Source organism: Geotrypetes seraphini, chromosome 4 (assembly GCF_902459505.1).
Source record: "Geotrypetes seraphini chromosome 4, aGeoSer1.1, whole genome shotgun sequence".
Classification (NCBI taxonomy): Eukaryota; Metazoa; Chordata; class Amphibia; order Gymnophiona; family Dermophiidae; genus Geotrypetes; species Geotrypetes seraphini.
The window spans coordinates 204,703,450-204,725,129 of NC_047087.1; the positions used below are offsets into that span (position 1 = coordinate 204,703,450).

Sequence of the window (21,680 nt, forward strand, 5' to 3'; positions counted from 1 at the left end):
CCTCCCCATACGGCTGACCCAGCCACAGCTAGGAACATCCTGGGGATTAGGGGGAAGCAGGGGGAAATGGGTAGGGCTCGGGCATGCCCAGTGGGGCCCAGGCACTGCACGTGCTCAGAGAGAGAAAAAAACCCAAAAACATCTCTCTGAGCTATTGGAGAGCTTATCCGCAAATTGGGAGCTGTTGGGACAACATACATCTATCTATATTCTGAAATACCAGCATGTACATGTAAATGCCAACACAGACATGTATGTTTGCCATTTTAGAAACCTGCACATCTGTATGCTCCCAGATAGGCACAAAGCACACAATCATTTGGCCCAATGGAATTTTGGATGTAGGGAGTGGGGCAGAACATGGAGATTAAAGTATGTGTGTTGGGGAGGGGGGTTAACATCCTCCAATCTGTTTGCAGACCACTGCTAAAATACACACTTTGGGGAAACCTAGATGTGATAGAATTGAATTAAAGAGCCAGATACAGATTATAAAGGTACTAGAATTATTCTTCCTTTGCATAAAGTAGGAAAAAAGATGGGTTTTTTTCCTTTAACTATCTACCTTTATCTTTTATGTGATTTTTAGATTTATATAATCTAGGACTTTTTACTCCAGTGTGTGTTCAAATGATTTACCTGTAATATACAGAAGTATATATTTATATAATCTTTCTTTTTGTGCAAAGCCTGGACACTTGGCCTGTATTGAATAGTGCTTATCCATGTGTTCTGCATGTAATTAGTTTATAATTATCCAACTTGTAGTATAAAATAACTTTAAAATATTTTTTTTTCTTTTATTAACAGCATCCAGTACTACAGTATTCCAGCAACACGCTCAGTTCCACAGACCACATCCAGGGAAAATTAATAAAAACAGCACTTATCGAGGACCACAGTAAACATACTGACCAGGTCTTGCATAAAAGTAGCTATCATCAGAAACAAAATTCCATAAACTATGCTGAAAGTGACCCCAGTGGACTAAGTGCTTTACTGAGTACACAACTGAAAATAAAGGATTCTGAAGAGGATATGCTAGCAATGGAGAATCAGAAAATAGAAAATAACACAACAGAGTCTGGAGAAAAAGCATGTAACAAACAATCAGATATGCAGTTAGTACCTTCTTCCATTCAGATACCTACTGAAAATAATACAGTAATAAAGCCAGAAGTTAGTTCAGCTGTAAAGTGTCAAGCATCTCGGACCAAGACATTGCATCTTTTCAAATCCAACACAAAGAATGCTTTGGTATGTCACATAAAGACCTGTTCCATACCATCTCAAGACAGACCTGTAGAGGATAATGACCTGCAACAGCATTTACAAGTACCTACTCCATCCCAGCTACAGTTAAATGTTCTTTATCTGTTACAAGAGCAGCTACTAATTGCTAATGAGTTGCCATTGCAGTCATCAGCTAACAATTCATCTCTTAGACAGCCAGCAAACTCTAGTCCACCGCGGCTGCAGACTCCAGCCGCCAGCCCACCGCGGCTGCAGACTCCAGCCGCCAGCCCACCGCGGCTGCAGACTCCAGCCGCCAGCCCACCGCGGCTGCAAACTCCAGCCGCCAGCCCACGGCAGCTGCAGGCTCCAGCCGCCAGCCCACGGCGGCTGCAGGCTCCAGCCGCCAACCCACCGCGGCTGCAGGCTCCAGCCGCCAGCCCACCGCGGCTGCAGGCTCCAGCCGCCAGCCCACCGCGGCTGCAGGCTCCAGCCGCCAGCCCACGGCGGCTGCCGGCTCCAGCCACCAGCCCACCGCGGCTGCCGGCTCCAGCCGCCAGCCCACCGCGGCTGCCGGCTCCAGCCGCCAGCCCACCGCGTCTGCCGGCTCCAGCCGTCAGCCCACCGCGTCTGCCGGCTCCAGCCGTCAGCCCACCGCGTCTGCCGGCTCCAGCCGCCAGCCCACCGCGTCTGCCGGCTCCAGCCGCCAGCCCACCACGGCTGCCGGCTCCAGCCACCAGCCCACCGCGGCTGCCGGCTCCAGCCACCAGCCCACCATGTCAGAAAGGTATTCAACGTCCCAAAACCTCTAGTCTTTGCCCACCAAATACTTCGTTTTCTAAACCAAAGCATATAAACTGTCAGATTCCTTCTGCATCCATATGTCAAGTACCTCGGAATTTACCATCTAAGAACAGAACTTCTGTCACAAAGTTACAGCCACAAAAAAAGGAGAGCATGCATCAATCCCAAGGTAATAGTTTGCATGCTGGGGAGAAGACTTCTTGCAACCAGCGTTCTCGCCTCCCTAAACCAAAAACACAGTAAGGTTATAACTTCTACCATATGCCTATTGCGCTGGAAAGATTGACTGACTTGGTAATTGTTTACCCATACATCTGGTTTCTTTTGCAAATGCTGCTTTATCAAGAGTCTATGTCCTGAGTTGCCTTATAGACACAGCAATCATTAGATTTGATTATTCCATGCTGTCTCTGCTTACAGCCAATGTTCTCAAAATTATGCAGTTTTCCTCAAATCAATATAATGGTTGGTATTGTATCAGAAACCTGTTTCAGAACCTGAGAGCATTGTCCATCAATTCAGTTAACAGAATTATCTAATATTTGAACCTGCAATAAGAGCTAAATGCATTATCAGCCTTTGCACCCTACCTTTGGGAAGGATGATTTGTTACTAGAAATTATTTTAAATTCTTTTTAATGTAGAATATTAAATATGAGATCTGCTGGCTGGGTTATGACTCTAAATTGACATAGTAGCTAGTAGCAATTGTATGAGAACCTGGGCTAACTATTGTCAAAATCTGAGTGTTTTAGAGGCTGTAATTTTAGCAACCTGTATAAACAAGAAATGCCCTATTTTATCAGTACTTACTGTATGTCTTGATTTTATTGAGTTATTTACTATGTTTTATAATTTAATCTGTTTGGATTTGGTTTTCTATTTCTTTTAACTTTAAACCTAAAATTGCTTTTTGATAATAAATAATAAAAAACACTGGGCTCCTTTTACAAAGCTGCATTACCAATTAGCAGTGCTCTGGATCTGAGGAAGCCCATTCCTTTCCCAATGGGCTTCTTTACATTCAACATATAGCTAATTGATAGTGCAACTTTATAAAATAAGCTCAATGTTTCCTTCAGCAAAGATGACTGCCAAAATTTGCAGAGATGTCACTGTGCTCGTTATATTCTCATGATGCTGCGGCACATGCCAGTAATATCCTGTTATGGAATAGATTTCCAAAACATGTTTGAGGGAGTAAATCGATCACTAGTGAATTTGTTAGTCCCATTTCTGGTACATTATTAGTGGAAATGTTTTCTGGTATTCATAGCTTTTTATATCTGGATTTATTTCAAGGCCTGCAGTAAAATTAGCAGAAAGTAGTTTCTTAGCTGATTAAGGTATGAAAGAAACATGTGACAACTTATGATAGCCTTAGTATTGGCCCCATATCTAGCTGGGCATACTAAACACTTTTATTATCTGCATTAACATACATTAGCTCAGTAAGGCTTCTATTCACTAATCTTGTGTCATTGATCAACATATTACAAGGCTGGTTTATTTTCTATAGATACCATAAATATTAATTTATTAAACAAAGTATATTCCTTGTGAGGAATGCTATAACATGCTTTCAGCATTTTTCTTTTAATGGTACTTTTTTGCAATTTTTAAATCATTTTCATGCTGATTTTTTGTTTTAACTTTATTGCTGCATGGGTCCCAGACTATAATAGCCCTAGCCAGCGATACTCGGTGGTATAGCCACAGCAGGATCCCAGTGGGCAGGAACACACCCGCTTTGGGCTCATGCCCACCCCAAATTGGCACATCTTGTTGTGGCCGGTGGGTATCCCTAAGCCTTGCCAGCTGAAGACCTCCTCTGACATCCAGAATTTTTCCAAGCTCTGCACCTGGCAGCAATGTTCCCAAGCTGTAGTCCCTTCTTCGCTCATGCTTAGTTTTCGCCCATGTGCAAAAATTGTGTGTATGCAGGATGTCAATGGCAGCGGCTTGGGGACTCTGCCACTGACTGCCAAGCTTAGAAAGAGTACTGAGCATCTGAGGAGGTGATCTTCAGCTGGCAGACCTTGGGAATCCTCACCTGCTCAGGGATTTATATTTTGCATTTGGGTGGCAGTTCTGCAGGAGGGGACAGATGAAACTATGTGCCCGCCTACTTTGGGGCTTATGCCCACCCCAAATTAGCCATGTGGATATGCTACTGCTGATACTATTTAAAAAACTGTGTATGAGGATATGGGTGGGTACTTCTGATTATTCATGATATATCTGGTTGTGCCAGGAACAAATATTATTAATCAGCTAGTTAACATGATTACTGACTTTCTCTGTGAGCCTATGTTTGATGTAGAATTTCTTATCACTTTTTATGTGAAAGCAAATTTCACCAGTATCCATTTAATTTCATTCTCGTCATTCAGGACATATTTCATACATCACATTAATTTCTTGCAGATACCTCTTTTCTGACTTTTACAGAGTGGTGTCTAGATGGGTACAACTATTGATTCAAAACACTTCAGTAACAAAATGGTACTCACCCTAAATGTTTATTTAATAATCTTTAAGGAATTTTACTTTTTTTTTTCTTATACTATTACTTCACATAGAGCTACCCATAGATTTCTGTAAATTCTTTACTCAGTTGGAACAACAAACAAAACTTTCTTTGCAGAAGAAGCTGGTCTAACTAAACTAGCTTCTCAGAATGTACAAGTTTTGTTTTCTTTTCTGTTAACATAATAGAGATGTAGATATATGCACTGGAAAAAAACTAGCTCTTGACACTAGAGCTAAATATGTTTAATTATCTCTTTTGTACAGATTATGCATTTTTTGAGAGATTTCATAATTGATAAAATCTTATGCAATATTAGGGCTCCTTTTACTAAGGGTCTGTTTTACAAAGCCGTGATAGCAAAGCCGTGATAGCGGCTGCCACATGACAACAGCTCCGAAGCCCTTTAAATCTCTATGGGCTTCGGGACCGTTACCGCGCTACAGCTGCTAGCGTGGCTTTATAAAACAGGCCCTAAGGTGCATTAATGGAGTTGGCATGTGCTAAATGCTAAGAAACTCATTATATATATGCCTTTGGGCGTCTTAGCATTTAGCGCACTCTAAATTACCAAACCGTAGTAAAAGGGTCTTTTTCTTATTAGTCGCCAGGTCAAAAATAATGCAGCATTTAGGACACCATTTTAAAAGGTTTGTTTTTGTGTTTGCCTATTTAAATAGTGGGTTTGCATCTAAAAATAATTTTAGAAAAGTTGTATTCACACATGCAAACTTTTTTAGCATGCACGAATTTCAAGGATGTGTGATTTGGAAAGGCCTTAAAAATATGCACATTTCCTGTTTTGTGACAAAAAGCACATATACTGCAAAAAATATGCCAAATTAAGTATTAAATCCTCATATTCGGACATGGGGATAAGAGGAGTGATTTAGGATGGAATTTGGCTTACCTATCTGATATTCAAAAGCATCTCAAACAGGGAAAAAATAGGTTTGGTGGCTGGGTTCCATAATTGATTCCTTTGGGATGAGCGGATTTGTAAAATCTGCTTCTTACATATGTACATGCCAACACTTACATGTGCTGGTTACAAAATCTACATACCACTTACATATATAAGCTCCAGTATTTACATATAAGAGCCTCAGGTGCTGCAGCTCTTTATTTTAACATATTTCCTTATAATATTGCTGTTCTTGCTATATGTGTCACAGAATACACATCTTTTTCTCACTGCCATATATGTTATTTTTTTATACCAAAGGTCTGCAATCAGCGAGTCTTGTGTAAAATGCACAGCAAAACTGTTGTTGTATCAACTTGGGTGGACCTTCTTATACCTAGACAACCTATACAAAATTGCTCTTTTAATGTATTTAAAGCAGTCTGTTTTATTCACAGATGGAACTAATGGTGGGCTTTTACAAATGAGCACTACTGATCAGCTCATAGGAATAGAATGAGTGGCTCTGCACTTTTGCAAAAGGATCTGAATGCCCTTACTACCACAAATTTGTATTAGAAAATAGATAAGGCAGCTTAGCTTATTTTTTTATTAATAACGGTAATAACTTGATATCAGTGAAAAATGTTTTATGTAGCACTTTCTCTCCAAAACTGTGGTATAATAAGACCAACAGAGATTATTTGCTGATTGGTAGGCGTGAAGGTGAAGTAAAATGATGATTCTGCAGGTTTTTAAAGAATATAAGTTCTTCCAAGTTTATTACCTCTTAATTTAAGATCACGATTTTCATTATTTTGTTTCCAGATTTATAATTACTAATGGTCTTTTTTTCCCTTATGTTATGTTTTGCTCTATATATGATTTATTTAATAAAATAATGTTAAAGTGGGTAAGAAAAGCTATCTTGCTTTGCATATGGTGGACAGGTTCACCCAAACATAGGGCTCCTTATACGAAGCTGCGTTAGCGGTTTAACGCGCGTAATAGCACACGCTAATTTGCTGGCCGCGCTAGCCGCTACCGCCTCCTCTTGAGCAGGTGGTAGTTTTTCGGCTAGCGCGGGGGTTAGCGCATGCTAAAAAGTTGCATGCGATAAAGCTGCTAATGCGTCTTCGTAAAAGGAACCCATAGTAACATAGTAGATGACGGCAGATAAAGACCTGAATGGTCCATCCAGCCTGCCCAATTGGATTCAATTTAAAAATTTCAAAGTGGCGTTTCTAATCCTGTTCCACTGTAAGGTTTAAATTCAGTGCTTCCTCCTTATTAGTGGTGAAATGTGAGTAAGGCATGAAGTGATCGTCATCTATTTCATCTTGCTTGTTCATTCTAATTCTGAGAAATGAAAGTGAACATACTGTAACACTGAGGCTCATATTCTATAAACGGTGCCTTAGTTAAATGCAAAACACCATTTAAAAGGGTTTTTTAAAATAGTGCCTGCATTGTGCCTATGGAAGCGCTTTACAATGCCTAACGTCACTCTAGACGTGGCTAACGTGAGAAGTGGTGTTAACGTCATAAAGCGCCTCCGTAGACACGATTCACGTGAAACGTAGGCACTGGAAATGTATGCCTTGAAAACCCTGGCCTACATTTCAGTGCCTACCTTTCCCGAAGGCATAATTCTGTAAACGACGCCGTCGCTTGATTGACAACAAGATCTGCAGCCATTTTTAAAGTGGCCACTGCCGATGGTGCTGTTTATATAATCCGGGCCCGAGTGTCCAAGAATCCAGTTTAAATATGGCTGCCCCATCTCTTATGTATTATGAGATGCGAGCTTTTGTTGACTAAAAAGTAAGGTTAATGAAAGATGTCTAGGGATTTCCCAAGTGAATTGGGCAGATGTGAGGACAACAGCATAGCAGTACAAGATCGTAGTGGAAACTCTCTCAGGTAGAAATAGACATAGGAAATAGCTTTCAAGGTGAAAAATGAAACTAAATCATATGAAATTTCTGAATTTAAATGAAGACATTTTAACAACTTGTCTACATTTCTAGATGGTACTGCAAGTTTTGCAGCTATGTTTGAGAGACTAATTACACTGGCCAACACTCATTTTGGTGCCTCAAATGTTAGACCTGTTTCTGGGTATATTTGACCTGCTGATTCCAAAAACAGCACCAGTTTTCTCCTATCAGCTCTAGTTTTTGAGATACGGCACATGTGCCATATACCACTCTGTTCGTCCATTATAAAATCAGGATATTTTAGTGTTTAAATTAATATTTTTTAAGCATGAAGGAAACATATTAAAAATTAAAAGAAAAGTATACAACATGAAAATCTACTTATTTCATACCAAAAGCACAAGTTTATGATACAAACTTTCCAGTCATTCGACACACAAGAAGCTCCTTTTGTAAGTCTTCCAAAAGTGGGATCTGCCATGACAATCCCACACAAGATTTTAACAATAGTCTGCCATCATTTTCGCATCCCATCTTCTTTGAAATCTGGCTTTCATTTCATTTGTGTCTTGATAAAAATCTTTCACCTTGCTTTTCACTTAAGTCACTAAGGTTCTCTGGAAAGTGATCTAAGTGACTGTGCAGATAATGGTCTTCAGCACTTATGTTACAGCCAAGTCTGTTTAAAAGGAAAAAACCATATTCTCTACTAATTGTGTGTAGTTGTCTGCCTTCTTGTTGTCAAGAAAGTTTTTCACAACAAGAACAAATGAAGATCAGGCACATGATTTGATTTAATTCATTCATGCTATGAAATGTGAGTCATTTTTAAGTTGTCTGATCTGTGAACCATCAAAAATTCTGGCCTCAGTTATTCCATGGTAAGTCCAGGTAACATATGTGCTATGGGGCTCATAATAAAAAAAACATCTTAAAAAGTGGCCTAAATGGGTACTTGGATGATCAAAAAGCCTGATCGTCCAAGTACCCATAACCAAAGCTGGTTTTAGATGTATCTAAAACCAGCTTAGGCCTTTCCCCTACCTCTAAACGCATAGAGCAAAAAGAGGCGTTTTTAGAGGAGGGGAAAGGGCGGGAGGTGGGCTGACCTAGACATAGTTGTACAGCAGGTATAACCAAAGGTTTAGGCAGGTTGCCTAGTCGGGACTTAGACCAAGTCAAAAACTAGCATAAGTGCCGAAAAAGGGGCCACTGAGCTGATTGCGGCTGCCTGACACCCCCCCTTTTCCATAAAAAAAGTTGGATGGGTGGGTCCCAAGCCCGCTGGTCCGGCAGACCCGTCATCCTCAGAATAGCGGGCCTTAAGGCCTGATTGGCCCAGGCGCCTCAGGTCAACCAGAATTAGCCTAGTTGCCTTAGGCCTCTCCTGTGGGCGGGGCCTTAGGCACATGGGCTAGATTGGGCCCATGTGCCTAAGTCCCCGCCCACAGGAGGGGCCTAAGGCAACTGGGCCAATTCCAGTTGGCCCAGTCTCCAAAGGCCCCATCTGTAGGCAGGGCTTGAGGCGCCTGGGCCAATCAGGCCCTAAGGCCCACCATTCTGAGGATGGCTGGACGGACGGGCTTGGGACCCGTCCATCCAACTTTTTTAAGGTAAAGGGAGGATATCGGGGGTGGGGGGTGTAGTTGCGGGGTGGTGTCATGGGGGTCTGCGGGTGGAGGGGGTGGTTTTTGGTGGGCTGATTAGGAGTTCGGGGGCAGTCGTGGGTGGGGCTGCATCGGGGCAGGAGGGCTTGGGATCCCTTCTGCCCGTATTTTAGTGGGGGGCAGGGGGTTCTCCGGGGCAGGAGGGGTTGGGCTCCTTCCTGCCCAAATCGAGTCGGGGGTGGAGGGTACTGGGGTCGCCGGACAGGAGGGGTTGGGCTCCCTCCTGCCCTGATCGTGTTGGTGGATCTGCCGCAATCGTTGCTGGAGGGTGGGGGTAGATTCTGTAACCTTTTTGACAGATACCGGTTACAGAATCCAGCTTTTAGGCGAAGGACTGGCCCCTCCTTCTCCTAAAAGCTCTTGTGTTGGGCGTTTGGGACTTAGGCTTTTTTGTGGTTGATTATATGTTGTTAGTATAAACGTAGTGGTGGTCTGGGTGTTTAAACAGCTGAACGTAGAGGCAGGCCATTATCAAGAAAAACCTCCTTTTGGACTTTATTTTGAGAATGGACATTTTCCCTGCTTCTACTTTCAATGTTTAGGGCCTAGGCCAAAAGGGGACTTAAGACATTTTTTTTATTATGCCCCTCTTTGTATTCAATGCATGAACAGTCTTTATTCAAAACCTTTACAAATTGTTTCATCAAGCCTAGCTTTAGATGTAGTGATGGCAGTATAATTCTATCTCATGCTACCAAAGGTTCATTGATTGCATTTTGTCCTCCAACCACCATTTCCCATTCAATAAAGAAAGCTTGTTATGACATCCTGTTAAAAAAATTAATAAATTCAACCATATCTAAGAAACTAGAGCTGATGCAATCTATCCAATGAAATTTTCTGAATCGGCACCCCAAATAACCTAAGGAGCAGGTCAAAAAACCCAAGGCATCAAGAAATTATTATTTTTTTGTTGTTGGCCTGTGTTATCAAAAGGTTCAGTGCATTCAGCAACAGAGGATTATTGTCAGGACATTTAGTGAAAAGGAAAGCAATTTCATTTTTGTACATCTTTAATGAAAGCATGAAAAAAATATGAACTATCTCCCCTGGTTATCACTCTCACATAATTGATACTACTAAATAAACATAGTTTGTAAAGTGGGGTGGATGTGGGGGCAGCAGACAGTTGTTGATGCCCACTTAGTGTAACCATTCAAAGTATCGTTTCTAATCCTGTTCCACTGTAAGGTTTATATTCAATGATCAATTGCAATATATGGTTAAAGTAAAAGATAATTTCATTTCTAGTGCAATAGGTATGTCATTCTGGATGGACATGTAATCTCCCCATGCTGTGCAGAAGGAATCCATTCCACCTTTTGAATCCCTCCTCCTCCTCCTTCACCAGAGGGCTTTGCTGCCCCTTCAGGTTTTTCATCTGCATGTGAGCTGGAAGGAGTTTTTCTGATCTGCTTGGTATATTTCTTTATTTTTTCACAATTTTTGGCAGCTTTTGGTGCTGAAGAGTCAAGTTCTGCCTATGTGAAGGAGAAGCAGACAGGTCTGCAGCTAACAGGCCAATCCTCTGTGGCACCTGTTAGCCAGCCTGCAGAAACTTTTGTGGTGTTCGGGGCCATTCCCTTTGTAACACTGCTCACCTACTGGGTTGCAGGGGCTTTAGCGCAGGCTGTTAGGAATATCCTAGGGGGGTTCTTCTGGGTACTGGCTGCGTTTCACCTCCCCCCTTCACGTCAACAGTCTCATGGGGGTTAAGGCACAGTCAGACTTCAGTCCGAGTGGCAGCCTGATGATTCAGCATTGGAGGAACAGACCAATTGAGGCAGTGATTTCTTCTCCCAGATCCAACTACTTTAGGAGCTGAGGCAAGCTGCAGCACATCTTCTGCACAGTGAGTAAGGCTGTTACAGCCTATGAGGAAATCAGGAGACGTGTCTTTAAAAAACCTTTATTTTTCAGGTTTTTGCCTCATCCCATAGGGTACCCCACCTCCAAAATCACTTTTTCACTGTTTTTTAGTTTAAGGTGTTTTGGAGCCTTTCTTGGCACAAAAATGCTGTTGCAGCCATCTTGGATTTTCCCCCCAAAATTTTTAAAAGTCCCCAGAACCTTCAAATCATCTCGTTTTGCATCAAAACTGGCAGGTATGGAGTCCTTGGGCTCCTTTAACCTTAGTTCATGCCAGGTTTAAAATGGTGGACATCAAGCACCACATGCTGTGCCTCACACCTGAGGGAGGAGGCAGGAGCAGCTGGTTTAGCCTCCCCTTGCTGTCTTGGGTTGAGGAATGGAGTCCGGGGGGGAGGGGCGCTTTTCAATTGGAATTAAATCTCTTCAAGAGCCCTAGAATGGCAGTCATCCTAAGCTAAGCGCAGGTACATGGAGGCAGCAGATCCCAAGAGATGCAAGCTGGAGTCATCTAAAAGACTCCATGCTGCCTAATATGGCATTTTCACTGGAATTTGTCAGTCTGATGTGGAGAGCTTATGTGAATGGACAAGATCCCCAGGGGAAGTCTGGCAGCGCACCAGGTAGCGTACAAAGGGGGTTTGAGCTCCCAGGGCACATCTGCCTCATTATCAGAGGCTGGCCAGGATCCAGTGGGCTTTCATGATGGAGATTCTGAGGATGAGGGGGGTCTGTATGCCTTTACTGTCACAGAACGAGCCCTCCCTGCTGGGATATGCAGGATCGCAGCCAGATATGAGTATGCAAGACACAGTGATGGCCCTCAATCAAGGAGTTGATCCCACGGTCTGCTGGCTGTTCAAACTCTCAGCTCTATTAGACCTTATTACTCTTTGTGAGAGTTAAACTTGGTCTCCCAATAGGTCCTTTCTGCTCCCTGCTATATACTGAATGGAGTGAGAGCCCAGACGTCTTTGTTTCCCTGGCGTCCTGATATGAGTGTATTAGTCACAGAGAAATGGGATGCTCCTGAGGGGTCCCTTAACGTAGCAAAGCTCTGCTGTATACAATGGCACAAGTGTGTCTGCTGATGTTTGCTTAGCCCAAGGAAGATTCCTTGGTATCACAGGTAAGCAAATGCACGTCCCTACCAAGTGAGTGAGGCATGGTATTAAATGAAATGCAGGATCGCAGAATGGATATGTATTTTAAAAGACAATTCAAAGTGCTAGCCTTATAAGCCACTGCAGCTGCTTTGATTCCCTTTGTGACATGCACCTGTCATACTAAATGTGGGGGCTTGAGCTGGTGGAGGGTGAGCCTTTGTCCCAGCTCCTATTAGCAGGAATGGATTACGTGGTCAATGCTCTCTTATGACATCAGCCCGCAGAATGCTCTTGATGAGGCAATAGATGGGCGATTAAACCTCCAAGGCTACCCTCAGCAGACTTCCTTTCAAGGGACAAATGTTTGGAAAGGGACTGGACAATCTCATGGCTAATGTGGCAGATCATCAGCTGAAATTTCTACCTGACAGCAGACCGTGAATCTCAAGATGCTCTGGGCAGTAGTACTTCAGTCTCTAAGAAAACACAGTGACACCAGGTCCAGAGCCATTCCTCTGAAGATAGGGGAATGGCTCTTGGGGCATGTGGAGACCTAAGCACAGATCTCATCAGACTGTTAGGTGCTGGAAATCATTCAGAATGATTACAGTCTCAAAATCGCCTGCCACTTAATGGACTGGTTTGTGGGCTCCCTGGCAGGGTGACCAGAGAAAGCAAGCAGGGTCATGGCTACAGATCAGAGATTGTTAGACATTCATTCCATAGAGACCATGCCACCCGAGGATTTGGGCTCAGGCAGATACTCCATATACTTCATAGTGCCCAAAAAAGGCTCACAATTGGAGACTCATTCTGGATCTTACACATGTCAGTCCAGTGCTGAAAGTTCCATGCTTTTACATGGAGACAGTATGGTCAGTCATAGCGGTGGTAGCACCAGGGGAATTTTCTGGCCTCTATGGATTTGATGGTGGTAGCGGTGCATCTAAGCAGGATGGGTTTGCAGGTGCATCCATACGTGAATGACTAATCAGAAAGCCGTCGTTCTCAGTGAGAGGGAGAACAAGCAGTGGCTCACATGGTCAGGATCCTGCAGAACCTGGGTTGAATAGTGAATTTCCGAAAGAGCCAACTTTCAGTCCCTATCCCTGGAATACCTGGGAGACTTTTTCAACACAGCAGAAGGCCGTGTCTGTCTTCCAGAGTCACGCAAACAGAAGCTTTGCATCCAGATAATGAACATGTTGGCCCAGCCAGCTCCATCCATGTGGCATTTCCTCTAAGTGCTAGGTTCCTTGGTAGCCACGATAGGCATAGGCTCACATGCGTAATGTCCAAAATGCGCTGCTATCACGGTGGCTGCCACAATTAAACTCCCTGCATATATTGCTGCTGTGGTCTCCGGAAGCCCATGCCAGTATGAGCTGGTGGCTCTGCCCACAGGCGTTGTCAAGGGGCATACCTCTCAGAATAACTTTGTCAGTAATTGTGACAATGGAATGTCAGTCTATTTGGCTGGAGGACTCACTGAAACTGATCCAGGGGCGTTGGTCGCCCTCCCAAAGGAAATGGTTGATAAACATTTTGGAGCTTTGAACCATTTGCTTGGTGTTGTAGAAGCCAGAGAAGAATCTGGAGGGGAAAGCAGTCCAAGTCTTCTTGGACAGTGCTACTATGGTGTAGTGATGTCAATTTCCTTAGCAGACACCTGGATCCAAGAGAATGGACACACTGCTGCAACCTTCCAATCCATTGTTCATTGCTGGGGTCACCCAACGTTTGATCTTATGGTGATAGCAAGAAACAAGAAGGCAAATTGCTTCCATGCTTGAAAGCGCAGGTCTGGATGCTGTAATCCAGCCATGGCCAAAGAAAGCTCTTATACATGTTTCCTCCATGGCACGATAGGGTGGATACTCCACAGGGTTGCAAGCCATTGGGGAAAAGGTATTCTCATGTCTCCAGATTGGCCATACAGACTGTGGCATCTGCTGTGCCTTCAGAGGAGCACAAGTCTCAGACTCAGAGTACAGCCAGTCCTTCTTTCTCAGGGGCTAGTGGCCATAGAAGATCTGGATTGCTTTGCTTATTCAGCATGGCTCTGGAGCACATGATGTTAGCACGCAAAGGATACTTAGAGCTAGTGATTGCTACTCTTCTCAGAGCCAAAAAGCCTACAACTGTCTCTGCTTATGCTAAAACATGGTAAACATTGCAGAACTGGTGCATTAAGGAGAAGGCGGAGCCTTTTTCTGCTCTGATCTCAGAGGTGTTAACTTTCATAAAGGTTGGTCTTGGCAAGGGGCTTACAGGGGCTTCCCTCAAGAGTTCAGGTGACTGGACTCTCTTGTTTCAGTGCTTAGGAATGTAAAGTTTCATTGGCATCTCATCCGGACATAGCAGATTCCTATAGAGGGCGCTACAGCTCTGACCTGGGGTAAAACACCCATTTCTTTCATGGAACCTTAACATAGTTTTGCAAGGCCTAAGTCAGGATCCATACGAGCCACTGAAGGACGCGTCAATGATGGATCTTACACTAAAGACAGTTTTCCTCATATCCATTACCTCAGCGAGAAGGTTCTCAAAGCTGCAGGCACTTTAGTGCAGAGATCCCTTTCTCAAGAATACGGATGCCAGAGTTTCTATGCACACCATCCCGTTCTTTTGCCAAAGGTTGTTTCGGCTTTCCATGTCAATCGAGAGGTCAGATTACTAGCGTTCCAGTTCATAGGTTCTAAGAAAGACCAGATTGTGAAAGTTGGATGTGAGGAGAGTGCTTCTAAGATACCTTGAACTTACAAATGATTTCAGGCTGTCTGATCATCTTTTTTTGCTCACCAGCCAGGTTCAATGCAGCGCACCAGTGTCTAAGTCTACAATTTCCAGATGGATCTGTAGGGCCATTTTGTCAGCATATATTGCCTGTGGAAAACAGTCAACGGTCTTCATGGGCTGATGCTCGGAAGGTTTTCCCCAAGAATATTTGTAGGGCAGCAACCTGGTCCACACTGCATACATTTTCCAAATCTTACAGAGTGGCTGTAATGGCAAGGGAGGACTCTGCCTTTGGGTCCTCAGTGTTACGGCCAGTGCAGAGGTCCCACCCTATATTTCTGGGACTGCTTTTGTACGACTCGTCCATCCAGAATGACACACCTATTGTACTAGATAGAGATTAGGATCTTACTTGCTAATATCTTTTATAGTAGATAGGTGTATCATTCTGGAGCCCCAGCCTGTCAGTTATCTCCTGCGCCTGTCTATCTCATTCAGAAAATTCAAGTCCAAACTGAAATTTGGATGACAGTCGGACCTTAAGGGTATGAAGAATAATCTGTTGCTATAACACATTGGAGTATTATTTTAGTTCCATAAATGTTTCTGTTTGGTATGGTTATTTCAACATTTCAAGTGTTCAATTGCAGTGTGTAATGTTTTTGGGGTTTTTAAAAAATATTTTCAGAGCAGAACAGAGTTGTAGTTTGGGGAGCTGCCCTGTATCCCTCTTTCACATGTGTTTCTATATAGCAGTGATCTCAAACTCAAACCCTTTGCGGGGCCACATTTTGGATTTGTAGGTACTTGGAGGGCCGCAGAAAAAATAGTTAATGCCTTATTAAAGAAATGACAATTTTGCATGAGGTAAAACTCTTTATAGTTTAACACTTTCCTTTTAACAGTTAAAAGGAAAGATATATAAACTATAAAGAGTTTTACTTCATGCAAAATTGTCATTTCTTTAATAAGACATTAACTATTTTTTCTGCGGCCCTCCAAGTACTCTATTTTTTTCTGCAGCACTCACATTTAAAGTTCAATATCTTTTCTTTCTCAAAACTGGCACATTTCAATCACTAAATTGAAAATAAAATCATTTTCCTACCTTTGGTAATTTCATCAGTCTCTGGTTGCACTTTATTCTTCAGACTGTGCATCCAATACTTCTTCCCTTCTTTCAGCCTCCTGTATGCTTCCTCTCCAGACCTCATTCCCTCCCCCAACTTTTTCTTTCTTTCTCTGTCTGTCTTTCTCTGATTCCGTGCCCCATTTTTTGCTTTGTTTCTGGTTCCCTGTCCCCCCTCCTTCTTTCTTCCTTCCTCCGTGCCCCATTTTTTGCTTTTTTTTCTGGCTCCCTGTCCCCACCCCACCTTCTTTCTTTCTTTCTTCCTCCCTTCCTGCCCTCCCCATGCCACCGCCGCCGCGGAATAGGCTGCTGCCGCTATCGGGAACATGCCATCTCCCTGCTTCTCTTCTGCACGGGGCCGACCAACTCTCGCTACCCGATGTCAATTCTAATGTCGGAAAGGACGTTCTGGGTAGCCAGGCAGCGATTGGCTAGCCAGAATGTCCTCTTGACGTCAGAATTGACGTCGGGCCGCCAGAGTTGGTTGGCCATGCAGGGAAGACAACAGTGGACCGCCCCCCCCCCCCCTTGGTACGCCACTGGAGCAGCAGCGTGTCTGGCCGGCTCGTTCGTTCAAAGCCGCGGGTGGCGGCTCCTTGCGAGATCCGCGCCTGCGTCTGAAGCCTCTCTGATGTTGTGACATCAGAGAGGCTTCTGATGCAGGAGTGGATAGCGCAAGGAGCCGCCAACCTGCGGCTTTGAGCGAACGAGCCAGCTGCTGCTCCAAAAGGAAGAGAATGATGGCCTTCAGACCGCGGGCCGCAAATAAAACCTGGAGAGCCACATGCGGCCCGTGGGCCGCGTGTTTGAGACCGCTGCTATATAGGGATATTGCCTACTTTGATACAAACTGTAGGGGGCAGCAGAGCCCTCTGGTTGAGGAGAAGGGATTCAAAACCTGGAATGAATTCCTTCTACATGGCTCGTAAGCATGGGGAGATTACCCATCCTTCCAGAATGGCACACCTATCTTTGAGAAAAGATATTAGCAAGGTAAGAATCTAATTTCTTTAGTGTTTCTTCTCTCCCCCCATCCCCATTCAGAATGAGAAAAGAAGTCGGAATATCCTAGCCAGATCATTTTGACAGGTCTCTTATTTTATAAATAAAATTGTCACTCAATTTTTCTTTCTTTCCTTTTTTTTTTTTTTTATGATTGCCTTGCTATGCTTCAGTCCATTTGCTACATTTTATTGCTCTCATCAGTTGGCATTGCTGTGCACCTTTGCATATTTTTTTGTAATGGTTCAGTTTGCTTCAAGACAACTACATTCATTTGTAGCTTGATTTCCAGTTCCCTTTCACAAACCACTGAGTTAAATGAGTATGTTTTACTGGTAATTCTGGTCTTGTTTACTTTTCATCATTAGGTCTTCCCTTCTCTTGTGTATTAATTTGTGCAATATCCTCCAAGGAAAACATAAAACTACTGCTCTTTTTTATGTATGTACTTTATGTATATATAAATATATAAAGGCGAAAAATGTAAACAGTATTTTAAGAAGTAACTTAACAGCAGTAAGAAAAAAAAATTGCACTTTAAATGAGTTTTACTGCTTGACATTGTGCCTAAAATCTAAATGCCTTCTGTCGTATGTGGCTTATAAAATAAAACAACAAAGAAACAAAATAGATTTCCTGTAATGGATGCTGTTATTACACCTCATAACATGTTAGTGTTCCACTGATACAGCATTATAGCCATACTGTTCTTTTTTCATGATTAAAAAAAAAAAAAATTGTCACTATTGATACTTTCCCTTTGGTGCTGGTAGGTCATTAGAAAAATATATTCTCTCAGACAATGGTGGTAAATGGTACAAACCACATACACTATGCACTAAGCTATTTCCTAGGTAGGATGGAGAATTTGTCCAGCTAAGCTTTTCATTGTTGGACATCTTTATCTTGAGTCCAAATCTCATCAAAGATATGCCATAATAAAAATATTTAATATAGTTCCTTGATGCAATTTATTTCTAAGAATCATAATTAATTGGGTTCTCTTTGCATGCTTGCTATGACATATTTCATAGTTGTTCCCTGAATTCAGGGTTTCATGCACACTTGACTTTCACTGTGTGTATTTCTCTTACTAGAGATTTGTGTACACTGAGTCACTATACCACAAAAACCTCACTAGCTATTTGTATTGTAATAGCAAGTCACCACGGTTTCACAGTGCTCGTAAGCTGCCTTGAAGAGAGAATCTAGAGTGGATTACAAACATTTAAAATATATGCCTCAATTTGTCCATCTCATGCCTCTTTTTGTCGATGCAGACTTGTTCTCATAAAAATTGTTGTTGTCCCCCCAGCCTGATGCATAAGTCAGTCTAAACAGAATGCTTGAAAGGAATGCTCTTACAGTACTTTTAAGAAACATTTGTATTCTGTATTGATCTACATTTTAATAGTACATGCCATTGCCAATTAACACTTCCCTGTATCTATTTAGATACTTAACAGTAAATAGCAATTACATTTTTTAAACTGTGCTGTTATTCTGTTGCACACACAAGTGTAGCCACATTAACAGGAATGCCAAAAATTGCATCGCATACAGATCTTATTGAGTCAATGTTTGAGAAGCCATTTGACACACTATGTTTAGAATGTGTCATATAAAACAACTGAGATGTAATTTGTGACTTCCTTACCAAGGTGGTTGCTTTGTGAGCTCAAGAAGAACAGCTTAAACATGTAAGTTGAATTACCAATATAAATATCATTTCATATATTGTGTTATTGCTTGCTATAACTTTTAAATGTGAAGCTATTGCCTATATTGCCAGATAGATCATTTCATCTCACCTTATTGCATGACTAATATATGAGGATGATATTCTGTAGAATTTACAGTATTGTCCTTTTGAAACAGAACCTGGCACATTATGTTCCATGGTTTGGCTCTGCATAAATATAACACCAAGGTTTCTTTATTTATGGATCATGAATAAAGGACTGTATAGTAAGAACAAGCAGAGCACCCCCAGAATGCAAAATATAAGTCTCAGCATTTTGAAATAAAATCTTATGATTTTATCTGATTCACTGATTGTACAGTCCTCTTTGATGTGAACCGCCTAGAACTATGTGGTGTGGCGGTATATAATGAAGTTATTATTATTAAAATTTAGAGGCAAGTTGAATGATGGGCAGCCATAAAATGCATGATAAATATTGCTTTTAACATTTTGAGGCCACCTACAGGCTGTACTATTTCATGGTGTTCTTTATGTATACTAGTAAAGGGGGTGAAGGCAAGTTCCCTTCATATAAGGTCTTTGTTGGTCTGTCAACATCACCAGCTATCCTGGACTACTAAGTTGAGTTGGAGACTAAGCACATTACATTGCCTTTTGATATCTCTTGGTCTCCTAAGAGAGTACATTTTTAATACAGATAAAGAAGCATTATAAAAACATTGTGCAATATAAACGTTAGGTATTTAAATTAAAGGAATCCTTCCTTTTATGGATCCAAATTTTAAACTGGATTGGTTTAACATTATTCTTCAACATATCATGAAAATAGAATGTCTAATTATGTAATCTAATGTCTCTAATTTTGAGCATTAACCAGGCAAATAAAAGTTAGAATTCTTTCATCTTAAAACTGATTATAAAGCGAGTATACTTGGCTAAAAAAAATCGAGCTTGTTTCTCATTGTATTGCAGGAGTTGACTGTGGGCTTCTGATCAGAATACCGACTTTCTTCAACAGCACCTAAACAGACCCTTGTTCTGAAAACTGCAGACCATCCTCTGCCTCCAAGAAAGGCTCTGTTGAGGTTGTTAAGTAGGTATTGGTGTCTGCATTTCAATCAAGAGCTCTTGTCCCACACCTATAAAAACAGAAATTGTGAAAAAAGAGAAATAGGGCAGAAAATAAATCAGTGTTATCATAGGTTACTGGTCAAATGATTTAGAGTATATGCTAAAAGAAAGAAGTCATTTTGTACAGAGAGGCTGTTTGCAATGCTACATGAAGTAGCTAGGATTGAGACACATAATGTACTGAATTCAGTACTAGTTGAGCACATAAGTCTGCATTCATTGTTTTGTTTTATTATTTTAAATACTGTATATTGGAATTTCCCTGTAAAAAAGATACCTGAAAATATTGTATGTAAAAATTTCCTCAGTGTTATTAAAGATGACAAAATAAAGGTTGAACAATTCTGAAGTCTGATCTCTATATTTGCTTTAGCTATGATTGCTATTGAGAAATTTAAATGCACTTTAATATTCATCATCAAAATGTTAGTGCCCTGAGTTAACATCTCTTCCTCCTCCCCCTCATGCAGCATTCTCTCTCACTGCCATGTCCAGCATTTCTGTCTCAATACCACTGTCCACAATTTCTCCTTCCCTTGTGCCATGGTCCAACATCTCTCTTCCATGACGTATCTCTCCTTTCTTTCCCTCCACCATTATGTCCATTTCTCCTTTCCTCACGCATCTCTCTCCCCTTCATCTCTGACTGTATCTTGCTCATCTCCCCTCTCTATGCAGCATATCCCTTCACTCTCCACCACTTTTGCTGCAGCTATCCCTCTTCTCTACCCCATGTCCAATAATTTACCCATTGGAAGCAGAGGGGAAGCTTACTGGGTAATGGTAGGCAATATGTAAGAATTTATGCCGTTGCCAGAGACCCACTGAAAAGAGAGAAATGCATCTTAAGGGATGAAAATGCAGCATTACGGGAGCCCAGCCTGCTCCCACACTGGTTTTGTTGAGGTGCAAGGTTGCTTGGCAGGCCTGAGCCCAAATTGGGTGGGCCCATGCCTATCCATGACCCAATTTTATGCTGTCCTAAGTTTATCTTGTTTGTGGTCTGAATATGACTTCTAAATGTATAACCATATGAAATATTCAGCAGCAGTATACAGTTATGCCACTGGTGCCTTATAAATATTGTAAGTTTGTAGCTGAGGCAATGGAAGGTGAGGTGACATGCCTTGGTTTTACAGTTTATAATTTATTTCTAATTGATATACTGCTTTTCCACAAATGTTACCGTATATACTCAAATATATACGGGGATTTTGGGGCCAAAAAATTAGCCCAAAAATGGGGGTCCCGGTTTATATTCAGGTCAATGCCCCCTCCCAGAATTTTTTAAGGCTGCCGCGGCCAGGCTTTGCCCCCTCCTCCTCCTCCCTGCTCTATCTTCTTACCTCTGCCAATCTGGTGTAGGTTCAGCGGGTCCTCTGCCAATCGCTGGTGGAGGTGCAGCGGGCAGGAGCAAGCTTTCTGTACTCCTGCCCCGCTGCTAACCGGCTGCGTGGATCCACTCTGTTCATCTCAGTGGCACGAGCAGCAGCGCGATTGGGCGCTGAGCGGGAGCCAATAAGGAAGATGCGAGGTGCCGAGAAGCAGCGCTAAATCACGCTGCTGCTTGTGCCGCTGAGATGAACAGAGTGGATCTGCACAGCCAGTTAACAGCGGGGCAGGAGTTCAGAAAGCTTGCTCCTGCCCGCTGCACTTCCACCAGCGATCGGCAGAGGACCCGCTGCACCTCCACCAGATCAATAGAGGTATGAAGATAGGGGAGGGAGAGTGCAGAGCCTGACAGGAGAAGGAAGGAAGGGTGCAGAGCCTGACAGGGGAGGGGAGGATGGAAGGGTGCTGGATGCAGAGCCTGATGAGAAGAAGGAAGGGTGCTGGGTTCAGTGCCTGACAGGGCAGGACACTTGAATATTAAGCCGCCCGACTTATATTTGAGTCAACCATTCTTCCTCCTTTTTGGGGG

General features: G+C 42.5%; 1 protein-coding gene across 9 annotated transcripts in view; it reads left to right on the top strand.

Moving 5' to 3' along the window:
• Positions 1–19,858, top strand: part of CCSER2 (coiled-coil serine rich protein 2) — a 296,048-nt gene extending 276,190 nt beyond the window's left edge. For 6 of the 9 annotated variants that reach the window (XM_033940825.1, XM_033940821.1, XM_033940822.1 and 3 more), the window contains one exon: positions 811–3,612. In XM_033940825.1, coding sequence (XP_033796716.1) covers positions 811–2,280 — 1,470 coding nt within the window. In that variant the 3' untranslated portion in view covers positions 2,281–3,612. Of the gene's footprint in view, positions 1–810; positions 3,613–19,600 lie in introns of those variants that run through there. The other 3 variants (XM_033940827.1, XM_033940828.1, XM_033940829.1) reach the window with 3 other exon arrangements.
• Positions 19,859–21,680: the final 1,822 nt, after the last annotated feature.